The sequence below is a fragment of the Arvicanthis niloticus genome, chromosome 12, assembly GCF_011762505.2.
Source record: "Arvicanthis niloticus isolate mArvNil1 chromosome 12, mArvNil1.pat.X, whole genome shotgun sequence".
Lineage (NCBI taxonomy): Eukaryota > Metazoa > Chordata > Mammalia > Rodentia > Muridae > Arvicanthis > Arvicanthis niloticus.
This window is the reverse complement of record NC_047669.1, coordinates 75,818,259-75,840,812: the sequence shown is the minus strand read 5'-3', so window position 1 is coordinate 75,840,812 and position 22,554 is coordinate 75,818,259. Positions and strand designations below refer to the sequence as shown.

The window sequence follows — 22,554 nt, the reverse complement described above, 5'->3', positions numbered from 1 at the left end:
CCTGTAATCTCCTCGCCACTAAAGCAACCTGTTTTTTTGCCATCTGGTACCACTTCACTGTATGTATTCAAACCAGATGCTCCAGATGACGTCCTACAGCACGGGCTCCATGGGTGATTCTGACATTTCCTCAGGGAGAAGAGCCAATACTAGTACCCCTCACTGTTTACCAGAGAGTTTTACTCCAAATATTCCAGATAAGCAAACTAAAGTTCAGTGGACTTAAGAAACCCAGCTGCTCCATCAGAAGAGTTCTAAGTGGAACTACTGGAGTGGAACCGAGGAGGCTGCAGGGCTCACGTTTGTGACCTCTCCTCTGACAGTGCCTTGCAAGGCAGACAGGAATTTAACTTGGAATTAAACACAGAAAAGTTTCAGTCAACCAGACAAGTGAATTAAAGATTGGAAAAAGCGCTCTATCACTATGAGAAAGACTGCCGCTTGGGTATGCTGCAGAGAGAAGTGAAAAGAATTCCTTGTGTGACTGGCCACTGGTGCACTTCTGCTGACTGAAGCTGACAAGCACTCACACTCACCGCATGTGATCAAGGAGTCTCAGGCAGGTTTACCTTGTTCTCCTCCGTGTGCCTTTGCAGCTTTTCCTCCAGGTCCCTGGTCTCTTGTGAGCTCCTAAGTTCTGTCTGCTCGAAGTTCTCACATGCCCCCTTGAGCTGCTCTCTGAGCAGGCGGCACTCCTTCTCCTTCTGGGAAAGGTCCCCCTAAGAGTAAACCACAAAAGCATCAATTAATAACTACTAGAAATTATGATCTGTTCTAAACTGTCTCAAAGGAGAATAACAGAAAAAGCAAAATTCATATGGGAAAATGTAATAATCCAGAAATTAAAACCTTTATTGTTCAGCACAGCCAGCTCTTTTTAACACTATTATTTTACTACTGAATTTGTAATAAAACTCTTAACTTTTTATTGATTCGTGAATTTCACCTCATGTACCCCCATCCCACTCATCTTCCTGTCCTTTTGTACTTACCCTGAAAATTGCAGGGTGTCATAGTTTACCCTTTTGTCCAAACAGCTTTACTAGCAAGTGTTCATGCTTCAAGGCCTCTGGCTTCTGTTACACTATCACCAGGACTCCTCTCAGATACCCTGTTGTCGCCCTGTGTCGTGGAGATCCTGCATCTTTGGGGCTGCAGGACTGGCTCCTTCATTTACTCCAGCAGTTCATAGGTGGGTGAGTCAGTTCAAAGCTACGGATCTGGGCCTGGGTGATAGCTGAGCTAGTCAGCCTACCAGCTCTCCCACACCCATACCACCAGGGCAAGCTCTCTAGCACCGCTCTGGTTAGCTCACCCAATGCTGCATCCAGCAAGGGGCAAAGCCAGCTCCACTGTGCTGCCCAGGTGAGACGAAGGGTCGGCTTTTCTGATTGTTATAGCCAGTGATAAGCAGGACCGTATCTCCTGCTCTCATGACCCCAGGGCCAGCTTGTAATTTAGCTTTTCAACCTGTACACTAATTAGTTCTCAAAGGTTGTTTCCTAAGTACATAATGGCAGACCAAACATTATTTTCTGTAATTAACACTAGGGACTACTGTTAGGTTTTAAAGGTTGCATATACACATATCACTTTATGTAAAGCTTTTTCAAAAGCTCTCATTCAGCTAGAACTGTTGAATCACACAGTACCGTGGGGTATGGGAAACCTCCTGGTTCAGAGAACGCATGCCTGCGGCAGTCATGCTGCAGAAATCAGTTCCACAGGCACAAACTTGGGCCATCCTGATAAAGTTCTCTGCCCTGTCCCCTCCCCCAGCACTTAAGCATCTGCAACTAAAAAGGCAGGGAATCAAGTAACTGAAATTATGCAACTCATTCAGAGCACTGTGAATACCAGCAGCACAGCAGACAAAGCAGAGTGCTTTGGTGGGAGGACTTCAGCTTATGTCTGTCCAGACTGAGGCTTTAGCACTATTGATGTAGCCCATGTATAAATGAAACAAACCTACTATGACACACAAGCAAGACTTGATGGTAAAAACTTCAATTACCTCTGTTTTCATTCTCAATTTGGCAAAAGAATCACAGCAAATATGGCATTATAGATAACTTCTACATCCCAAGTCACCAACAGAGATAGCTGGAACATTAAATAGTAGTTTTATCCTATTACATTTACACATTACATTTTCGTATGAAATATGTAATTTTTGCCTTTTATAGGAAAAAACAAAAAACAAAAAACCAACCAAGGGTGAGAGGTGTGAGGCAACTTCTCAAAGCCCTGGAGAAAACTGTAGTCCTAAAATTCAAATGCAAATCTCAATAGCTGAAAAGCTACCAACCACCTTGACTTGTCTCAAAGCCTTGAAACTAAGAACTACTTTAACACAGCATTTGTGAATACTCCCAAGGCTGACTAAGGTTTTGAACAATGACTTACTAATCAACAGAGCCTACCTGATTTAGAGCTAAGTACAAACTAAGAACATAATAAGAGCCTATCTACTCAGTATATGGTGCATTAAATAAACAGAGATCTACACACTACAGCACTATCTGCATAGCAGACAGTCTATGTGTTCAACAAGTAAGACATCATGGTGGTGTAGATCTTAAATCCTAGCACTAAGGAGGCAGAGGCAGCTGGATCTTTAGGAATTTGAGGCCAGCCTGGTCTACATACTGAGTTCCAGGCCTGACCTGCTCCTGGGTTTCTGACCAAGAGGAACTGACAGAGCAAATGTTTTTTTTTTTTGCTATTTTAAGCCAACAGATTTTGAGGTAATTTGTTGTGTTACAATAGAGAACTATTAAACTTGGTTTAGATTCACAAGTGTAATAGGGCTGTCTTGAATTAAAAAGCAAAATTAGAAAAAAAAAATCAATCTTTTCATTATCATACTATCCAACCAAGTACATGGGCATGCCATCTCTTGTTTGGGCTCTCAACAACAGTCTAGCTATCTCAATATCAATTTTTGCCACTAAGAATGGCATATTTTCTCTTAATAAGTTGGTCTTAGTATTTGGAAAATATTTATCTTCTATGCAATTGCCTTTCAATTATTCTGGCCTTAATTTCTGTAAATTATGATACTTATACCTCCTCCTTTTCTTTCTCATTCCTAAATTCTATTAGTTGATAGTTCCAGAACAATAATAAATACTAGTACTAATATTTTATCTTTAAACAAGATAATGGCATTTATTGTTGAAGAACACTGTTAGCATGCTGAGATACAGCCACTCCTATTTTATTAGCATTTTTAAGTAAAAAGGTACTGGAAGTTTATCTAGTACCATTCTGAAACTACATAGCTGGTTAAATAACTTTTATAGTATTTTAATAAATTCTGTAACTGAACCTTTTTTAAAGTGGCTCAGGTCTTTTTATCTTCTGATGTTATTCATAGAAATAATCTTATTTATAAGTTAATACATGATCACCACGTAAGTTTAAAAAAAAAAGCAGTAGGTATCCTTTGAATTAACTTTGTCTCCTCAAATTTCAACAAAAAAAGTTTTTTTGTTGTAGTCTAAAGCTATTCCATTTTGGAACTAGCTGGATCCAATTCAAATATATATATCAATAAAATTGATGTACATAAGTTAATGTACTTTTGACTCACCTGTTGTGTTTCGAAAGGTTCATATGGCTCAGTATTGACTTCCTGATGTATCATGTTCCTAGACACCTACGGAATAAAACAACTGCTTAAAACTTAATCAACCACAATAACATTAGTTAAAGAAGCTCACTGTGTAATAGTTTAAAACATGCCCACAGTTTTTCTAAGGACCCTTTTTTCTATTTAGATTATATTTTTTTATATAAAAACTTTATTCAGAAAACACTATCTAGAATATTACAAAAATAAATACTAGCACTTAACATTTTTTTGCTTTTTTACGTTTTAACATTTTTTAACATTTAATATTAGTCTTAACATTTTTTTCTTCAAAGTTTGCTAAAAAACAGAAAAGTTAAGAGGAGCAAAATTGAATAAGGATTTTCCTGAACTCACAACAAAAGGACAACTACAGAGAACCCTGATGTACTTGCACACTTATTAGGAAAGCACTTACATAGACCACTCATTTCTCCCCATCTGGTTGTCTATCTCACAACTCTCATTCTCCCGGGTTTCACAGCCTGGGCTCTGTGTAGCCTAAATTCTTCCCCTTTACCTTATGCCCCGTTACTTCTTCAGTGACTTGCCTGGAGCCCAGAGCTCTGCACATGCTAAGCAAGTGCTCTCCCACCGAGCTTCACTCTCTTTTTATTTTCTGGGGAGACAGCAGTCAGCTCAGACTGGGGCCCTATCTTCTGATTTTGCTATGAATGCTGCATCAGCCAATGTGATGAAGCCACTGTGGTTGGCGTGCATGTACCTCCCTATAAAGTAGCCACAATATTCCTATCCTCGTTTGTTTATTAAGCACAGAAATGATGTTTTGGCTTCACTGCTGACTCTGTTACCTTATTTCTTACCAGTATAGACTGTGGTAGGGACACAGACTATTATGTAATACCTCACCCAAACTTCCTCCTGAGAACATAAGCACTTGTGATGCTTACAGAAGTGTTCGTATTTACAGGTGGAGAAAATTTCACTATGAAGCCTACTTCTTTTAGTAAAAATAATGGTAATGAAAAGGCAAATTTAGCTTTTGTACCAACACCTTTTTCAAGCCATTGAGTTGTCTTAGTACCTAAAAGCACAGTAGAAGGGAATGAACTCCTTAAAGTTGTCCTTTAAGGCCCCCATGTGTGATGTGCATGTGTGTACCTTTATCAGCCACACATCATACACATATGCACAAAAGACTAATAAGTTTTAAAAATACCGTTTTCTCTTTAAGCCTCACCTGTATGGCAACTGATAGAGCAGGTGTAGAATCTGTTATTCCACTGACACTTTCTAGAGAAGCTTCCCACAGGCTGTCAGAGCTCCCACTGTGTCTGCTGTTCTCTTCAGGCTCACTTAGAGCTGTATCTGCATCAGCTGTGTTGCTCTGGGACTTTACACACATTCCCAAAGAATCCTCCAGGATCTGTGTTTCAGAGGCAATGTGGTCAGCGAAGTCATTCTCAGTATTCAAATTATGACTCTCAAAGTATGCAGCGGCATTTTCATCTGCTCTGTTGCTGGCTACAAAAGATGGTAGTACCGGCATGGATCTTTGCATCGGATACTCAGAAGAAATGGTGGCCAAAGGTGTGTAAATGCTAGTGAACTGGGTCAGGCTCGGTACCATGTTAATGTACGCTGGCCGCGACTGGGTGATGCCAAATCCTTGAAAAGGAAGGTATGTGCAGAATCCTGTGACCAAGTGTGATTGAGTCCAGTACGTTGGTTTGGCATCTTCAGGAGCTGGTGTAGGGGAAGGAGAAGCATCCTCACAGAGTGGTGTAGGAGAGTCGGGAGAGACCACTTCTAGTCTGCTGTCTTCCGAAGCTGACCCAGAAGAGCTATCAGAGTCCAGCTGAGGCTTCAGATCCTCGGCAGCTAGTGTTGAAGAGTCAGCAAGTCCTGGTGTGGACTTCACATCCTCAGACGCTGCTTCAGACTTTACATCTGGTTGAAATTCCCTAGCAGTTGGATTTAGTGGTAGCTTAACTCGTAAATATTCTCCCGTTTTTGAAATTTCTTCAACTTTAGATTTAATGTTTTTCTTCTTTCTTTTTTTCTTGAGTCTTGAGGCAACTTTTCTCAATGCAATGCAGTTGTCAATCACAACAAAGCGAGGACAGCCCAGGAGGAACGACTTCAGCCCTCCTGCCTTCTCCAGTATCTGTCGAGTTTCTTCAGGAAAGAACTCATATTCCTCAGAGAACATCCTGTCACTCATATCCAAGGGGCCATGCTCTTCCAACAACTGAGAGAAGTAACTTGAAAAAACATGTTTACATTGGGTTACAACAGAAAGTACTTGTTTTAGTTTTTTCCTCCCAAGGCAAATGTTTTACTTCTGATACCAAACCCTCCCAACAATCTAATCCAGAGGAAACACAGGCCTGACTGCAGTCAGTGCTACAACACTCAGAAGCTCACTTGCCCGAGAGCTCAGTGGGGACGGACGACCGCCTGCACACTAGGCACACTTTTCACAGACTGAGCAACTGTCCAGCTCTGTGTTTAACATGTTGTATAATGTTTAGAAAAAACATGTCTTCAAAGAGACCCTCCACATTTCCTGTTCTATTAAGCAGAAGGAGCAGTCGACATTTCACAGCCGAAAGAGGACACCATTTAACTCAAGAGCTCTTAGCAAAAAGAGAGAAACAGTATCATCTTATACTATGGAGGAATGTTAATCCACTATCTGAAATGTGACACAAATGCACTTCATGTTTCTTAGGTACTGAAAAGTATTCTTAGGAAGTGTGTACATATCCAAAGTGACAAAACAGAATTTCTTCATACCTTAGTGTTTCACAGTCTAGGATCAGTTAATGAGGCTATTTAGGAGAGATAGAAGCTAAGAGCAACCGACCGGGGCCACCCATTTCCATTTTTGCTGGATTTGGAAAGTTTTCTGATCTCCAAATATGACCTCTTCAAAGTCTTAGATTGTAAACAAGACAAATATTCCTGTATTTAACTAGAGGCAAAGAACTGAGCACACTACATAGGACAGTATAAAAAGTAATACTGATAAAGTTAATTATACCAAAGCTACCAACATCTGCTGCCCACATGTGCAACATTTCTTAATCTGCAGTGTTTGCAGATGGATTTAAAAGATGCCACTGCAGCTGATGCCAGCACTAGGCAGTGCTCCATCCCAGAAGTGCTCCTTAAAAACTCATTTTGTAAATGTCCATGGTTCATTTTTCTGACTGCAATCCTAGAATGATCACCTCAGTTTTTCTGCTATGTTGCAAACTACAAAGTTATATATGACTACTAAGTCTTTGAGTAATTAACACCACTAACTAGTATTAGGAAAAATTGTATTAGGAATAATTTGACTAAACTACCTAAATCATAAAACATTGGAAACTGAAGAGAATAGTAAAATTAAATTAGGTCACTTTCCTCTTTTTAGGTGAAAATTTAAAGCCTAGAAAAGGTTAATTTGTAGTAATTCTCTCAGTATTTCTCTTTGACATTTTTCTATTCTTCTCATTCAGAGGAGTTCGGTGTTTGTTTTCAAATCACACATTGAACAACGAAAGAGACTGCCTTCTCAGGCTGTTATGTGTCTCCTTCTAACATACAGAGAACTACACTTTGTGATATGTCTTCCTAAAACTTGTTCGTAGCATAATAAGATATACACTCTACCTAAAGGTAAAAACAGATCAGCCCAATCTTCTTCATAAATTTATTTAATTTCTTCCCAGTTGTAGTAGGAATTCTTTGTTTGTTTGTTTGTTTGTTTCTTTGAGACAGGGTTTCTCTGTGTAGCCCTGGCTGTCCTGGAACTCACTTTGTAGACCAGGCTGGCCTTGAACTCAGAAATCCGCCTGCCTCTGAGCCACCACAGCCCGGCATAGTAGGAATTCTTTAAGAAAAGAATTACTGAAAGTGATACCCTTAAGCTTTGGTCTATGGAAGCCTGAAGCAAATTATAGAGTATTTTAGGAAGAATCAACTATGTAGCTATTTCTAAATTGCCACTCAAGAGTTCTCCTAAGAAAATTGATCAATATTTCAATTCAAGAAGAAAGAAGAAGAAGGAGGAGGAGGAGGAAGAGGAAGAGGAGGAGGAGGAGGAGGAGGAGGAAGAGGAGAAGAAGAAGAAGAAGAAGAAGAAGAAGAAGAAGAAGAAGAAGAAGAAGAAGAAGAAAAAAGAAACAGCAGCAGCAGCAGAAGCATCATCATCATCATCATCATCATCATCATCATCATCATCAAGTGAGACCTAAGACTGACTAGTCTCTCAGGATACTATACGTAAATGACGGGGTTTTCAGAAGTTAGCTTTTGCATTAATTTCCACTAGATTTTATTCTGTGATTTCTTTCCTTAAAGAATCAAGTACTATAAAACTTATTAATGTGAAGTTTGAAATGGCCAGGTATTTGTAAGCTTACTGAGCTATTTACCACGTTAGTTACTCATGTCACTCATATTTGACTATTAAAGTTCACATTTATCTTAGGGTTTTATTTCTGTGAACAGACACCATGACCAAGGCAACTCTTACAAGGACAACATCTAATTGGGGCTGGTTTATAGGTTCAGAAGTTCAGTCTATTATCATCAAGGTTGGGAACATGGCAGCGTCCAGGCAGGCATGGTGCAGGAGGAGCTGATAGTTCTACATCTTCATCTGAAGGCTGCTAGCAGAAGATTGGCTTCCAGATAGCTAAGACTAGGGTTTATTAAAGCCAATACCCACAAGGTCACGCCTACTCCAACGAGGCTATACCTCTTTAATAGTGCCTTTCTCTGGGCCGAACATATACAGACCATCAGAACATTCATACTTTAAATCCTGAAGTACCTCATATCTAAAGTTACTTAAGAAAAGCACATTCTTTTTTTTTTTTTCTGACCAACACAAAAGCAGTGGTACAGCGCTCCGGATTCTATCATTCTAGCTGAATAATCACAATCAGAGCTGAATTGTCACAGCATACAGGAAGCATTTTTCAATAAAAAGGCAGCCCTTCACTAACCTACATAACCTGTCACTGCTGTTGTAAGATGGCAGACAACCTGTCAATACAAGGATGACATATAACAGTGATAGTGTTCTTTGTTAATCGAGTACTTGGAATTCATGACAACAAGACTATGACTGACTGGTAGAGGGGCATCTTCACTTGAAACTCTGGTTTCTTGGCGGCTAAGTCAAGAGTGTTGCAAGGTCAATGTCTGCTGAGTTACGCAGTGAAATGCTGTCTCAGAATCCTCAAACCATGGCTAAAGGTTTGGTTCAAAGTGTCAGTAGCAGCAGCTCAAACTGACAAACCAGCTATGATCTGTACTCCAAATTTAGCAATTAAAAACCCCCAATAAGGGATGGAGAGATGGCTCAGTGGTTAAGAGCACTGACTTCTTCCAGGGGTCTAGAGTTCATTCTCAGCACCCACATGGTGGCTCACAACCATCTGTGATGGGATCTGATGCCCTCTTCTGGGGTGTCTGAAGGCAGCTATAATTGAACTTCTATACATAAGATAAATAAATAATTCTTTAAAAACAATGTCTTTAGCCAAAACTTAAGCTAAAATTAAACAATAAATCTTTAAAAACAAAAAACGCCTCAATAAACTTTGTGAAATACATGGCTAAAGTTCTGAACATTTTCCCCAGATGTTGTGAGTGAAATGGTATGCATTTTAATAAATACAATGCTCCCAAGTGAGCTATAGGAACACTAAGCTACTTACTCATACAGAGTTGAACATTTCTGTTTGGGGTTAATATCCCACAGCTTCTTATTTCGGACAACATACTCGCTGCTATGCTGGTCATAAAGAGCCTCAAATTCTTCCACATCTTGCCGAAGGTGGTCAGGTACTGCAAATGGCCCTGCAGAATCTGAATTGCGCCTGCTGTGTTAAAAACAATTTTGTACATAAACTTTTGGGAAGGAATATTTATATTGCACATGAAGAGACTAGAAGACAGGGATATCAAATAAACTATAGAAAAATATGTAATTAGATTAAAATTAAGTAACTGAAGTAAAATTAATAATCTCAGTTTTGTACTACAAAAATTTATTACTAGAGAATTTACAGAAAAGCTAAAATTAACAGGCTGGAGAGTTGGCTCAGTGGCTCAGTGGTTAAGAGCACTTGTTGATGTTGCGGATGACCCAGGTTCAGTTTCCAGCACCTATGTGGTGCTTTACAACCATTCATAACTCCAGGTCTAGAGGAGCTGATAGCCTCTTCTGATTGCTACAGGCACCAGTAGGACACAGACATACAGGTTGGCAAAACACTAGTACAACAAATAAAATAAATAAAACTTAGAAACAACCCTACAGTTAAGTCAAGAGACACTGTGGATCACATGTCTAGTAAACACTTCTATTTAGTAAGAGAACATTTTTTTCAAATTCCATATTTAAAACATAAAAATCAAGGCCAGCAAGGTGGTGCATGCTTTTAATCCCAACACTCAAGAGGCAGAAGCAGGGGGATGTCTGGGAGTTTGAAGTGTGGCCATCAAGTTTCAGGACAGCTTAAACTATGGAGAAAAACTCTGTCTCAAAAAAGAAAAAAGAAACAGACAAAATTCAACGCTGCATTCATCGTAACTTACTGAAGAGTTAGAGACAAACGCAGGCTTAGAATTATAGCTGATAATCACTTAGGGGCTAACAGAAGACTAGTAATAAAAACATTTCTTTAAAACATGTGTAACAGCAGCATGAAGAACAGGAGATACCAGAACCAATCCAAACCAAACAATACTTAATGAGAATTCAGGGCCTACATCCTGCAGTGACAGCCTACGGGCTAAAGACAGGCTGCAAAGGATGCGCAAAGAAATAGGGTCAAGGTAAAGACCAGTCACAGAGAACCGTCCCAGGTTTTCCTCATCGACTCCTCCAGGGCCCAGAACCTGAGCCTAAAAAGGCTCCTTTGAAGAACAGAGGCCCTGAGGAAAAAGGAACCAGCAACCAACACAAATGCAGAAAAGGCCTGGCAGAGCATTCACAGTGCTGGAGGCCAAGACGTGTGGAAAGTTTTGCTTACAGTTATGTCATTACAGACTAAAGCATTTTTCATCAAAAACTTCTTGCTCTTGAGACAGGATCTTATTCTGCAGCCCAGAGTGACCTCAAATTTTTGACAATCCTGCCCCAGTCTACTAAGCTCTGTTTAGCTAACACATGGCACTAAGAAGGCTTTTAAATATATATTATATAAATATATTATTGTTTTTCAAGTTGGTTTCTCTGTGTAGCTCTGGCTGTCTTAAAACTTACTTTGTAGACCAGGCTATCCTCAAACTCTACCTACCTTTGCCTCCCAAGAACTGGGACTAAAGGTGCATGCGCCCACTTCTGGCCAGCTCTAACCAGTCTTAAAGCCATACTATTAATACAATAATTCTTCTGTTTTATGGGCAAAGAACACATATCACTAACAGAATGTCTCCAATGCTGGACAGGTGTAAAGAAAAACCACATTTCCTTGACAGTTCTAAGAGAACAAGGATACTGACAAGTGGAGACACCTTGGTACAGTTTCCTTGGCATGGAATAACATATTGATTTTCATACCTTCTTTTCTCTTTCAACCACATGCATAAACTTAAACTCCCTTAAAACCTAAGGTCTGTTGGGACCTGGCCCCACAAAACTAGTTTTGCCTGAATGTCAGGCAATGTGCCTTTTGCAGAGATATCAAGATAGTCATCCTCCAGTCTGTTGTACATGGAGTTCCAGGACAACCAACGCTATGCAGAGAGAACTTGTCTCAAAAATACAACAAACAAAGAAATAAACAAACAAAAGATGGTCATCGTCAAAACAGCAGTGGTTCATTCAGAGTGTAGATTTTCAGATTCATAATTCTGTTTTCCTTTCATCTTCAGGACTGAGTCATGAAAATCCTACTAGCCTTTCCCCATTCAGAGCACCTAATGAGTACAGAGTTGTACGCATGCATGTGTCTTTAAGACAGAGTCTAACTGTGTGGCTCCGGATGGCTTAGAACTTATTTCATTATGTTACTCAATCTAGCTTCACCTTCTGCCTCACCCTCCTGAGAGCTAATACTACCATGTCCAGTTTATTCATGTGGTATTACAATGGCTTTCTGATTTTTCTGATTTTGGCAGGCCACCCCGGAAGGGAGTTTGAAAGTTATATAATGTCCTTCCTGAAACACAATGGCCGTTGGTGAAAAGCATCTTTAACAAAGCTGCAGAGTTTGGTCCAGGAACTAAGAGCACTAGCATCAAGCCTCAGTGCAGTAGGACCAGCACTCCAGGTGAGGATGCACACACATCTCCAGCATGATCTCGGTCGGCCGCCTGGTCTGCATCTGAAATTCTGCTTTCTATAGTATTTCCATTCTTGGCAGCATGTGCTCTGTATTGTTCCTTCAGTATGTACTCTTCTTTCTTTGCAGGGGCCTTTAGGTTTAGATTCTGGTTTAGATTTCAACACTTTAAAAGGACAAAACAGTTTGAGTGTGGGCTTCAAAACCAGAATGTAAGTTTTAATGCTGGGCATGTCACGCACTGTACTATGTCTCAGTCTCCATATCTATACATGTGACACAGAAACGTTACCTGTCCTCTGGAGATGAGTGAATTAATAAATAAGTCCTATGTCAAAGTCCACGAACAGCAACTGGCACATGTCAGTTTCAGTGAGGGCTATGTTATGATCTAAATGTATGTGGGAGACAGCTGCCAGCACGGAATTCTTATGTTGAATTTATGGGGCTATGTTACTCTTCCAACATATGAGAACATAGTAAGATGGTGCCATCTATGAATGCACCAGGAAACATGTGGCCTCTTTGACACCAGACTTCAGGCTCCAGAACTATAATGAATACTCCATTACTTTTCAGCTATTTTATTTGGAGTATATTGTTTTGATAAATTTCTAGTTTCTTGTTTTTTAATTAACTAATTTTTTAAAGTTTATTTACGTATATTAATGTTTTGTCGGCATATGTATGGTACTATGTGTGTGCCTAGCACTCTAAGCAATAGAGAGAGAGCTTCAGATGCATTACAACTGGAGTATGGATGGCTGTGAAACACCATTTGGGTTCTGGGAATCAAATCCAAGTCCTCTGCAAAAATAAGCATTCTTAACCTCTGAGCCATCCCTCCAGCTCAGATTTCTACAGTTTTTAAGTACATTTTAAGTTTTTCAGGACATCTCGTCTTGGACAGCCCAAGTAGACCAAAACAGGTTCTTATTAGTTCAAATTAGAAGAATTCCCCCACTTAAAAAATGTCTTCTTGCTTATTCACACAGAAAGCACTGAGCCCCACTAATTATGCAAAATAATGGGTTTCGCTGTGACATTTTCACACATTCATATCACATATTTTGGTCTTATCTGTCTTACTATTTTACTCTAGTCTCTCCTTCCCCTACTCCTGTGACTTTAACACAGCTGAAATGAATTCTTAAGGCTGTAATTCCTATAGCCATGGCACTGACTCAAGATGGACTATCATAATGAATTCAGAGAAGGCAAAGGGAGGGAAAGTGAAGGGGAGAGGGGAGAGGAGGGAAAGTAAAGGGGGGAGGGGAGGGGAAGAAACAGGCCTGAGGTAAGCAGGCGTGACTTCTCACAGAGACAGGTGAGCTGCAGGGAGGCAAGCCAGCCTATACTTACTCATGGTCTTCTGGAGTGACCGTCTCACTACCTGGTGTGACCGACGTGGTTCCAGATCCCACTAACATTGGCTGGTTTAAAAGAAAACAAATGAGAATAATATTTTACCCTAAAAACGATGAGATTCTACCATAAATAACAAAAATACTCTATCTTAAAAATAATCGTAAAATTCCATGGAAGATTTAATTCCATTGGAGTTAGTAAGAATTTACATAAACACATACATGTCAACTGTCAACACTGAAAAGTCTACTCCATGTTTCTTATAAACAGAATACAGTATTATGGGAGGCAGAGGCAGGCGGATTTCTGAGTTCGAGGCCAGCCTGGTCTACCGAGTGAGTTCGAGACCAGTCAAAGGCTATACAGAGAAACCCTGTCTCGAAAAACCAAAACAAAAAACAAAAAAACAAAACAGTATTATAAATTTTAACAGCCAGAAATACATTGAAATTAAAACTTTGGGTAGTTTTCAATATTTCAAAAAAATGTAAATGTGACTGTAACTTAATGTAAATAAAACTCTCATTTTCATCAAAGACACAAAGGAAAGACACAAAGGAGTGTGTGGAAACTTTCAAGTTGTTTTCGCCCTTTGCTCACTCTTTCTTGTCTCGCACATGACCCTCCCTTCTAGCTAGATCCATGAAGATCTGCTCTCATTAAAAATAATGCTCTTCTGTCTCCTGTGCTTGGAGTTAAAAGTGAAAAGGAGGAAAAGCTCCTGGCAATCTTCACAAGGTTATTAGGATGACTGGAAGTCATCACTTTTGATGATTTTAGACAAACATCTGAACAGAAATAACTGTCAAAGAAGTTCTGAACACCATAAAAACAAATACCTTCTATTTGCTCATAAAAGTCAGTTACGTGATATAATTGCTAAGCGTGTACTAGCTATATAAACCATTAACTTTTTTCCTGTATGTGCATGAATTCCATGGTGTATGCATTGTATGGGTTGTGTAGGTGCCTGGCACATAGGTTGTTATCAGGTATCTTCACCAGCTCAGTGTCTCACTTAGCCTGGAACACCCAATTAGGGGAGAATTGCTGACCAGCAAGTTTCAGGGAACCAGCTGCACCTGGCTGTTTATTACAGGTGCTGAAGCTAAGACAGAGACCCAGACTGCCTGACCCCAGCCTTCCCGCCTACTGTTCTACTGTCCCTTCATGTGTTCATAGTGTTCATACAGAAGAATCTAGAAAATAAAGGGCAATGAAGATTAAAGGAGAACCTAAGTATCTTTAACGTCTTAAAGCCAATTTACAAGCGGTCTCACATGTTCCCAGAGAGGCTTCCTTCTCACTAATACTCAAGACAGTTACAGAGACGGCAAAGTCACCACAGGAAGTATTCTTACCTTTGAATCTTTTGGCTTCTTTTTCTTGCCTTTGTTTTTTACCTTGATACAACCAAACTAAAAAGATGAAAAAGAGTATCAATAAATCCTCATATAGTAGAATCATAAATCGCAACAAAAGCAACCACATTCACTTTCCTTGACTAGTCATACATTAAATATACAGTGTTTAGCAAAAGCAGTCACACAGTGAGCAGTCCTCCAGGTACCACTAAGAACCTAACAACACTTCATGTTACAACGAAAATAACACTGCTCCAACATTCTAACCTCAACTTCAACAGGGCTGATGTAATTTCAAATAAATAATCTAACTTTTAGGTAATTCTGATGTGTACCATAATAGCATTTTACAGACACTCTTTATAGTAATAAACGAACATCCTGTTTGTGATCAGACACTGGACAAAAACAGTGAATGAAGAGATTCACCTTCCCACAAGGTTTGCTCACTGTTTTTCCACATTTGGCAAAACATATCTACTAGAAGTTTAAGACATGTTTCAAGGACAGATGATCCTCAACACTGGCAAACATGCCTGTTTCTCTTCACTATCATGTGCTTTAACTGGAGAGTTCCTAACCTGCTGGAGAGCAGAAAGAGCCATAGTCCACAAGGAAAGGCCACTCTGAAGCATCTCAGTTAAACCAACAGGAACTCCTTCAAGAACAAAATTATCATCTTTCTTTTTTTTTGGTTTTTTGAGACAGGGATTTTCTGTGTAGTCCTGGCTGTCCTGGAACTCACTTTGTAGACCAGGCTGTCCTCGAACTCAGAAATCCGCCTGCCTCTGCCTCCCAAGTGCTGGGATTAAAGGCGTGCGCCACCACTGCCCGGCCTAATTATCATCTTTCTTGACTCTAGAATTCTCCCTTTCTCCTTTCTAAAGCGAGCATTTATTAACAGGTCTCTCTCATGTAGCCTCGACCGGCACTGAACTCACTATGCAGTGAGGATGCTCTTGAACATCTATTTCTACTTCTTGAGTGGTGAAATTAAAGGCCCATGCCACTGTGTACAGTTCTGGACTGCTAGGGATGCAACTCAGGGCTTTGTGCACTCTGGGTACCTCTATCAACTGAACTGCATCTCCAGTCCCTCCAATGGTACAGCTTCTGTTTCAGTCGAGCATGTGATCTGTCTGTGAAGCAGGCAAGCTCTGGCCTGGCTTCTCCTCTGCACCTCTGTGTAATATAAAAACCACCAAGGATTCAAGAACTTACCGGCATTTCATCACTGTCTTGCTTCCTCAGCACAGTACATCGGCTATCTGCAGGAAGAACAGGAGTCTCTGTGAGGCGACTCAATCTCCTGTACTTTCGTATCACAGACTGAAGCCTTATGAAACTACACTGGGACTGTCTGCAAGCCTGTGCCCTCTCTTCACCTGGCTCTGACAATTCAGTTTAGAAATCAAGGGCAAGATAACTAACTAAATGAGAAATCAACAGAGAAGCACCCAGCGTCCATCCACATCACCATTCTCAGTGCCACTCAGGCAAGGAGGTGGTAACACAGAGGTGACGGCTGCCAATGACTCCAAGTTCAACTCCCCCTCCCCAAATCCCTGTAACTCATGTAACTCACTGTTGCTACAGTGAAATAAAGCAGCAATGAAGCTGAAGCACTAATAAAGTCCTTGGGAAGAAGCCTAAGGAGGACTAGGGAGGCCCTAAAGAAAGTAGGACATGTAGGTCAGGCTTGAAGTGAACAGGCAGCAATGATGGCTAGACAAACAGTGTAAGTTGCAAGGGGCACCCTTTCTAACACCACACAAAAGCAAGTTTCTTCAACTGCACTCAACCTTCTGAGCCATGACAATGTTCCAAGGCCAGACCTCCTAGTGTGCCTTTGACATAGGCTGATGCTGAGAGAGAAGGGAGGATGAAGCAGTTAGCACAGGATGATTTTGATGGAAAACAGAATGACACAGATCAAATCAGTTCATTATAACAGTGAAGAAAGTCCAAGAGATGCTAACTTAATCAGGTGCTGTTTGGCCTATCTGACTTCTGGCATTTCCTTCCACCCTATTCTCTCAGTTCCACACGAACCGTCCAGCTGCACTTCCATACACATCTGCATCTCCCTAAGGCCAACCCCGTTCCTCAGATTTCCTCTCAGACAAAGAATCAAAGGCTGAGACCTTTCTTTCAAGTCCTCCTCATTCTTCATTTCCTGCATTTCCATTCATCAAGACTCAAACACTCTCCACCCTATCATCCCCCCCCCCCCGCCTCCCACGAAACATAAAAACATAAAAACATAAAAGACATAAAAACATGACTACTTTGTCATTAGATCTTGAGATATGCTAGGTCCTTTAAAGGTTTTCCTTGACCTGTAACATCTGACATACTACACAATTAGCTTTGTTTCACATACCCATTATATCAAAGAACTCGTCTAAAGCACTGTGCAAGGCTGGGAACTTGTCCCTGTGCTCCTCCAGCAGCCATATTAAACAGCGTGCTTCCATCACTGATGCTGGCTCACAGAAATAGTCAAGTTGCTTTCCTTCTATAGAACCCAGTTTATGGCCATACTTCTCATTCCAGAGGAAAGCCACGACGTTAAAATCCAGCTCCTTGAGAGATGCTCCGTACCGAGTGAAAAAGGGTCCTGTGGCATCTAATCCTGCAACAGAGCAAAGCCCAAACCACAGGAGCCCAGGTATTTACTTCAGCACACTCTCCAACCATCATATCTTTTGGAAATAATTCTATGTACAGTCTCTGCTTATATTTTCAGTGAAAATATTTAAATAATACATTAGTCAAAAATATAGTGCATTTCACAAACCAGATTTAACACTGAGGTGACAATTATAATTCCAATAGTTCTATTATTAAAATGACACTAAATTCCCTTAAAAACATAACATTATTTTCTATTACTTCTTGACTTTCGTTTCTGATTGAATTACCAAGATTTTACATTTTTCTATATGCATTCTATTCCAGCAAAACATCGGTAATACCTAAATCTTTCCAAACGCCTTGAAAAGAATTAGGCTAGACAAACTCCTCAAACATCTAAAAGAATTGTTTCTTATCTTCCCAGGGTGGTGCAACCCTATATACCCCATGTCGTGACAGGGAAGCCTCACTTCCTACTAGACTCTAAAGTGCTATTCAAAACTGGTTTGCCTTCCCATCATGCCTCACAGGCACCCTAGGTGTCAAGTCAGCAAGAGAACACTCCTGGATGGCTGATTCCTCCAGACAAAAATACTTAGCTTGTAGAAGTCACATGGTATGAGAAATCTGTATCTTTAAAGAATCCATAGTAACATAAACTATACTTTTAATTAAGTTTAAGAGACCTGCCAGTGAAGAGATCCACTCACATTTCCTAGCTGGGCCTGACCACATCGTGTGCTCCACAAGGAATGTAAACAAACAGTGATGAGTTTCTAATGTTAATTTTCTCTCTCTTCAAATCTGTTTCTTTCCTCCTTTTATACCGAACAAATATAATGGCTTCTAAATTACACATACACAGGAGTGATTCCACTATATAGCCTTTTGTGAGAAGAAAATAAAATCCCATAAATTGAAAATTATTTCCTTTATTAAATAAATCTGTTTTAATTCAGGTTAGATTAAAAGCCTAAGCTCCTTTTATATTGAGACAGTGGGTATACAAACTTACTTACTGTCTTTAGAATGAACATGAATTGCACCATCCTGCTAGTGAGGAGCTGCAAGCACCAACGATGCATTTACTACTACAGACAGTCCTGGGTCCTCTAGCACCTGCAGCACAACCCAGTATGCCTACTTCTCCTGCTTCAGTCTATCCTCTATAGCAAAAAATCTAAGCATTAACCTTTTAATTCTCTCATCTGATAAACAATCTTATCATTTTTTGAGTAATTTTCTAGGACCAAAAACCAATAAAGGCCCATGGAGACCCAGGTGTCTACCTCTCTAAGTCTGCCAAGCTTGATACCTTCTTATATCATCAGCCCCACAGCCCTGGACTGACTGGAAAGGTGCTGTTCCCTCTTCTGTGGATTTCCTCCCTTTATCACCAGCTGCTAACTGAGGCACACATAATGCCAGGCCAGCTGCCATTCCAGTCATTATCACAACACAGCCTCCTAAGTGCCACAGGCACCCGCCCTCACCAGTGACACAACCATGGCATCTCTAGTTCTTGCAGGCCTTCAACACGGAGCTTGCATGTAAGATGTTTTCTTAATCTTTCCTTCTCGAAGTCAAATCAGCAAAATCCGAACAGAACAAAAGCAGCTGTAATATTTGTAAACTGCCATTCGTAACAGCCAAGTTCAATCCCCCAACGTACTCCACAATTAGCCCCACCTGCTGGTCCTGTTAAACAGTTATCCACAGAATTCAGATTTCCTGGTTTTGTTTTTTAGCACAAACACCCGCACCACAAGTGTACAGCTACTTCTGAATTAGTTTATACACTCAGGTAGCTCAGTGCAGTTAGGTCTGAGCTTCTTACAGAATGACCTTTCCTGTGTCTTCATCTTTTGAAAGTGTCTTATAACCTGTCCATAGTGTAACCTAACTATAACCTATCCTAGTGTAGCCTAAAACCACATGTGTAGGGAGAAAGAGAGTATCTTTAACCATATGAAAACGTAGTCATGCATTTAAGATATCACAAATAATAAAACAGCAAAGTAAAAAGGATTCAGAGACCCTTCCTCCTAAACACCACCACTCTAGAATTTAAAGGTACATACCAAAACTGTTCAGTCTCTGGATCCAGGGAGCCAACTTGGGGTCTAACTCTTTAAGTTCACTCAAAACATGCAGAAATATCCGTGTCTTTACTCTGTTCTTTTCTTGAATCAAGTGGCCGATAACATAGTCCACTGCTTCATGGACAAAATTTTTGTTAGAAAAACATGTTGTGTAGTCTTCCGTGCTCAGAACTTTCCAAGAGAGCAGCTCTTTGAGAAGTGTGGAAGTATTCAAGACAACAGATTTAATCTTGTCGGCATTCTGCTTTATGCACTGCAGGATTCTGTCGTCAAGAAACTGACAACTCTGAGCACTGTCCACAGTTTCTAAGGAAAAAGAGAAAGGTTAAAGGGATAAGTAAAACTAGTCTGCAATTATACAAACTTGGAAGGAGATAATGCAGCATGCACAGTAACATAAAGCATGGCTGCTTCCTGTTTTTAAATTATATTCTACAGAGGAGAACATGAACACAGTTCCCCACTACCACAAATCATATAGTAAGTTTCACGCATTTGGTGAAACTGCAGGGGTTAGCACATCCAGATGCAGTGAGTCAGCCACACCAAGGAAAACCAATGTTTGTGACCACAGCATCTCCCCTGCCAAGTAACTACCTGACTCTGGTTTGACTTACATAAACCACTCAGGAAATTTTAAATTTGGAATATGCAGATTTAATAGTTACCTTAAATAGGCCAGAAAGTTCAAATTAAGCCAAAAATTGAGAGAAAAAAAAACCAACAAAAAAACAAAAAAACTATTTGGAAGGCTGAGGCAGGACGATTACAAGTTTGAGGCCCACTCTGGGTGTAAGGGCCAATCTGAGCAACTGAGTGAAAGGCCTCCAAGATGAGGAAAGCGGGGCTAGTTCCAGTCACTGCACTCGCCAGGTTCATGGGTTCAATCCCCACCCACATCACAGAGCAAGTAATTTATAATCTTATTTTCAGATCACTTATATAAGAGCATTTAAAATTGTTTTAAAATCATTTTTCCTCTAAAATAAGCTTTCTTCTCTCAAATATTCTTCCCTAGCCTCACCAACTAAACAATATGCAATATTCTTAGTCTGGAAGCATGCAAAATTAACACATTTGCTGATAACTAAACAGCAAATGGGAAATACTTCATCTGAGGAACATGCAAACGTTATTTCAACCCACAGCTGAAAATAAATGTGAGCTACATTGGCAGGTTCACAGGTCAGACTCTGACTTTTAACAAACTGACTGTCAGAACTCAATGCTGCCTCACATTATTCCAGATCATTTCTGCGTTCGTTCACAGCACTAGAACATAGACCCTTTAGCACAACTTACAGTACCCTGTCAGGCAAGCTGCCATCACTGGAGAAAAGGTTTGCCTAGAGCAAGCTCCAGGGGTTTGCACTAGAGTAAAAGTTCTCCATACCAACCTACTTGTCTCAGAATAAATAACAGAAACTGTATGTGGTTTTAGGCTTTGCTTTTTTGGAACACAGCCTTGCTATGTATTCAAAGATAACCTCACAGTCATGGCAACCTCCTGCCTTACCTTCCTAAGTGCTAGGACTAACCACATCCAGGTTATTAGGCAATATTAAGATTGGGAGAGAAATCTGGTTTTTAGGTATTCAAATAGTTAACTACAAGTGATAATTGATTCAGTAAAAACCAGTATGAAACCATATAAAATGAATGTGCATATTTGTACTTTAAAACAGGTATATACTATTTACACAATTTGCACTTTAATTACCTCCTGGCTCCTCATTTTTAGGTAGATTACTTTCTCTTAAGTCCTCTTCCATTCTTTCTTGTGCTAATTTTTTGGCCTCTTGTCTTTGGATCTTTCTCTTCAATTTTTTGTCTTCTTTCAGTCTTAACTTCTCTAGGCTGATAGAAAGTTACAATTAGTGACAATTTATCTTTGTGTTAAGCACTACACAATATTTTCTTTGTCTAGTAGAGAAATATTCTCCAAATAAGACACTTTTAAATAATCAGAATCTGTTCTATAACTTCCATTCAACCCAAAATGTACTGATCTATAACATCAATTCAGTCAAAATAAGGAACTTATTTCATGAGAACAGTACCTCAATTATTAAGTGACACCTAACTAAGGGTGCCATGCGTAAAACCACACAGATGCTATCTATGTCCAGGTATACAGACTACAGCACAGTTAATGTGAAAGGAAGAGTCTGCTACAAGACCAAGTGTTTAACTTCTCATCTCAAAGCCAGGTCTCATAGGAAACCAGTTATGCCCCACAACATTATAATCTGGTTGATGTAGTTACAGTGAAAATATTCCAGCAAGTAATTCTGTTCACCTTTTCTTTTGCTTTTGGTCACAAATAATACTAATAAAAGAAAGAAGAATCACTCTTTAGAATGAAAAGAAGCAGGACCAGAAAGAAAAAGAAAAAAGGACTGGCATTTATTTGGACTGAACAAAGATGCATAGAGGTGAGTAATTTAGACCATATATTGAGAATTTCAAGGTAAGAACTAGTTATTGGTTCAAAATGTTTGCTGAAAAGATAAAAGAATTTTTAAAATGCTTTGGAATTAAAGGTAAAATGTCCAAGAATGAAATAGACCATTTCTACCCAAGTGCCAAATCTGTTTACCAAACATAACATCACAACATGAAATGTCTTAAATTCAAGCATCAATCACTAAATGATTCTGGCTTAAGTTTAGCCTAGTTCTTTCAGTTTTAAGAATACATAAAATCATTTTCAAATATTTGCTTTGTATGCACAACTTTAAATAACAGCATAATTTAGAAACTTAAATTTACTATAATTGTATTCTACAAAACACCATAAAATTACTGTTTGACTTTAAGTCTTACCTAGAACATTTTTGTTTCAGAACAGGTCTTGAAGGAACCTTTTCTTTTACGACCTTGTGTTCAAACTTAAAATAAAACAAAGATATCTAAGATGTTTCTCATCTTCCCATGATACAAAACACAAAAGCACAGGTAATAAGCATTTCAGAAGCACACATTGCCAATGATAACTGACAGAACAGTAGAGAGACTCTCACCCACACAGAAGCCTAGGAAGCTTTAACAAATTAATTTACTGAAAAGAGGAACAGGAGAGGAGACGCTTTAGGAAGAAGTTTAAAAAATTACAACCAAGCAGAAACCCCAATAAACTCTTGAGTATTATCACAGCTACTCAGTGCTGTCACCCCCAGGCTGCAATGTTCAAA

General features: G+C 39.7%; 1 protein-coding gene and 1 non-coding gene across 8 annotated transcripts in view; both read right to left on the bottom strand.

Moving 5' to 3' along the window:
- Window positions 1-22,554, bottom strand: part of Ttc3 (tetratricopeptide repeat domain 3) — a 95,091-nt gene that overhangs the window by 15,547 nt on the left and 56,990 nt on the right. For all 7 annotated transcript variants that reach the window (XM_034515118.2, XM_034515119.2, XM_034515115.2 and 4 more), the window contains 11 exons: window positions 22,187-22,251; window positions 21,081-21,217; window positions 19,340-19,666; window positions 17,005-17,256; window positions 15,843-15,889; window positions 14,619-14,675; window positions 13,252-13,322; window positions 9,316-9,480; window positions 4,836-5,859; window positions 3,596-3,661; window positions 570-719 (listed from right to left, as the gene is read on the bottom strand). In XM_034515118.2, coding sequence (XP_034371009.1) covers window positions 570-719; window positions 3,596-3,661; window positions 4,836-5,859; window positions 9,316-9,480; window positions 13,252-13,322; window positions 14,619-14,675; window positions 15,843-15,889; window positions 17,005-17,256; window positions 19,340-19,666; window positions 21,081-21,217; window positions 22,187-22,251 — 2,361 coding nt within the window. The remainder of the gene's footprint in view (window positions 1-569; window positions 720-3,595; window positions 3,662-4,835; window positions 5,860-9,315; window positions 9,481-13,251; window positions 13,323-14,618; window positions 14,676-15,842; window positions 15,890-17,004; window positions 17,257-19,339; window positions 19,667-21,080; window positions 21,218-22,186; window positions 22,252-22,554) is intronic.
- LOC117718333 (U1 spliceosomal RNA) lies at window positions 19,798-19,957 on the bottom strand. The gene has a single exon (XR_004608029.2). It is a non-coding gene; the product is annotated as a U1 spliceosomal RNA (small nuclear RNA).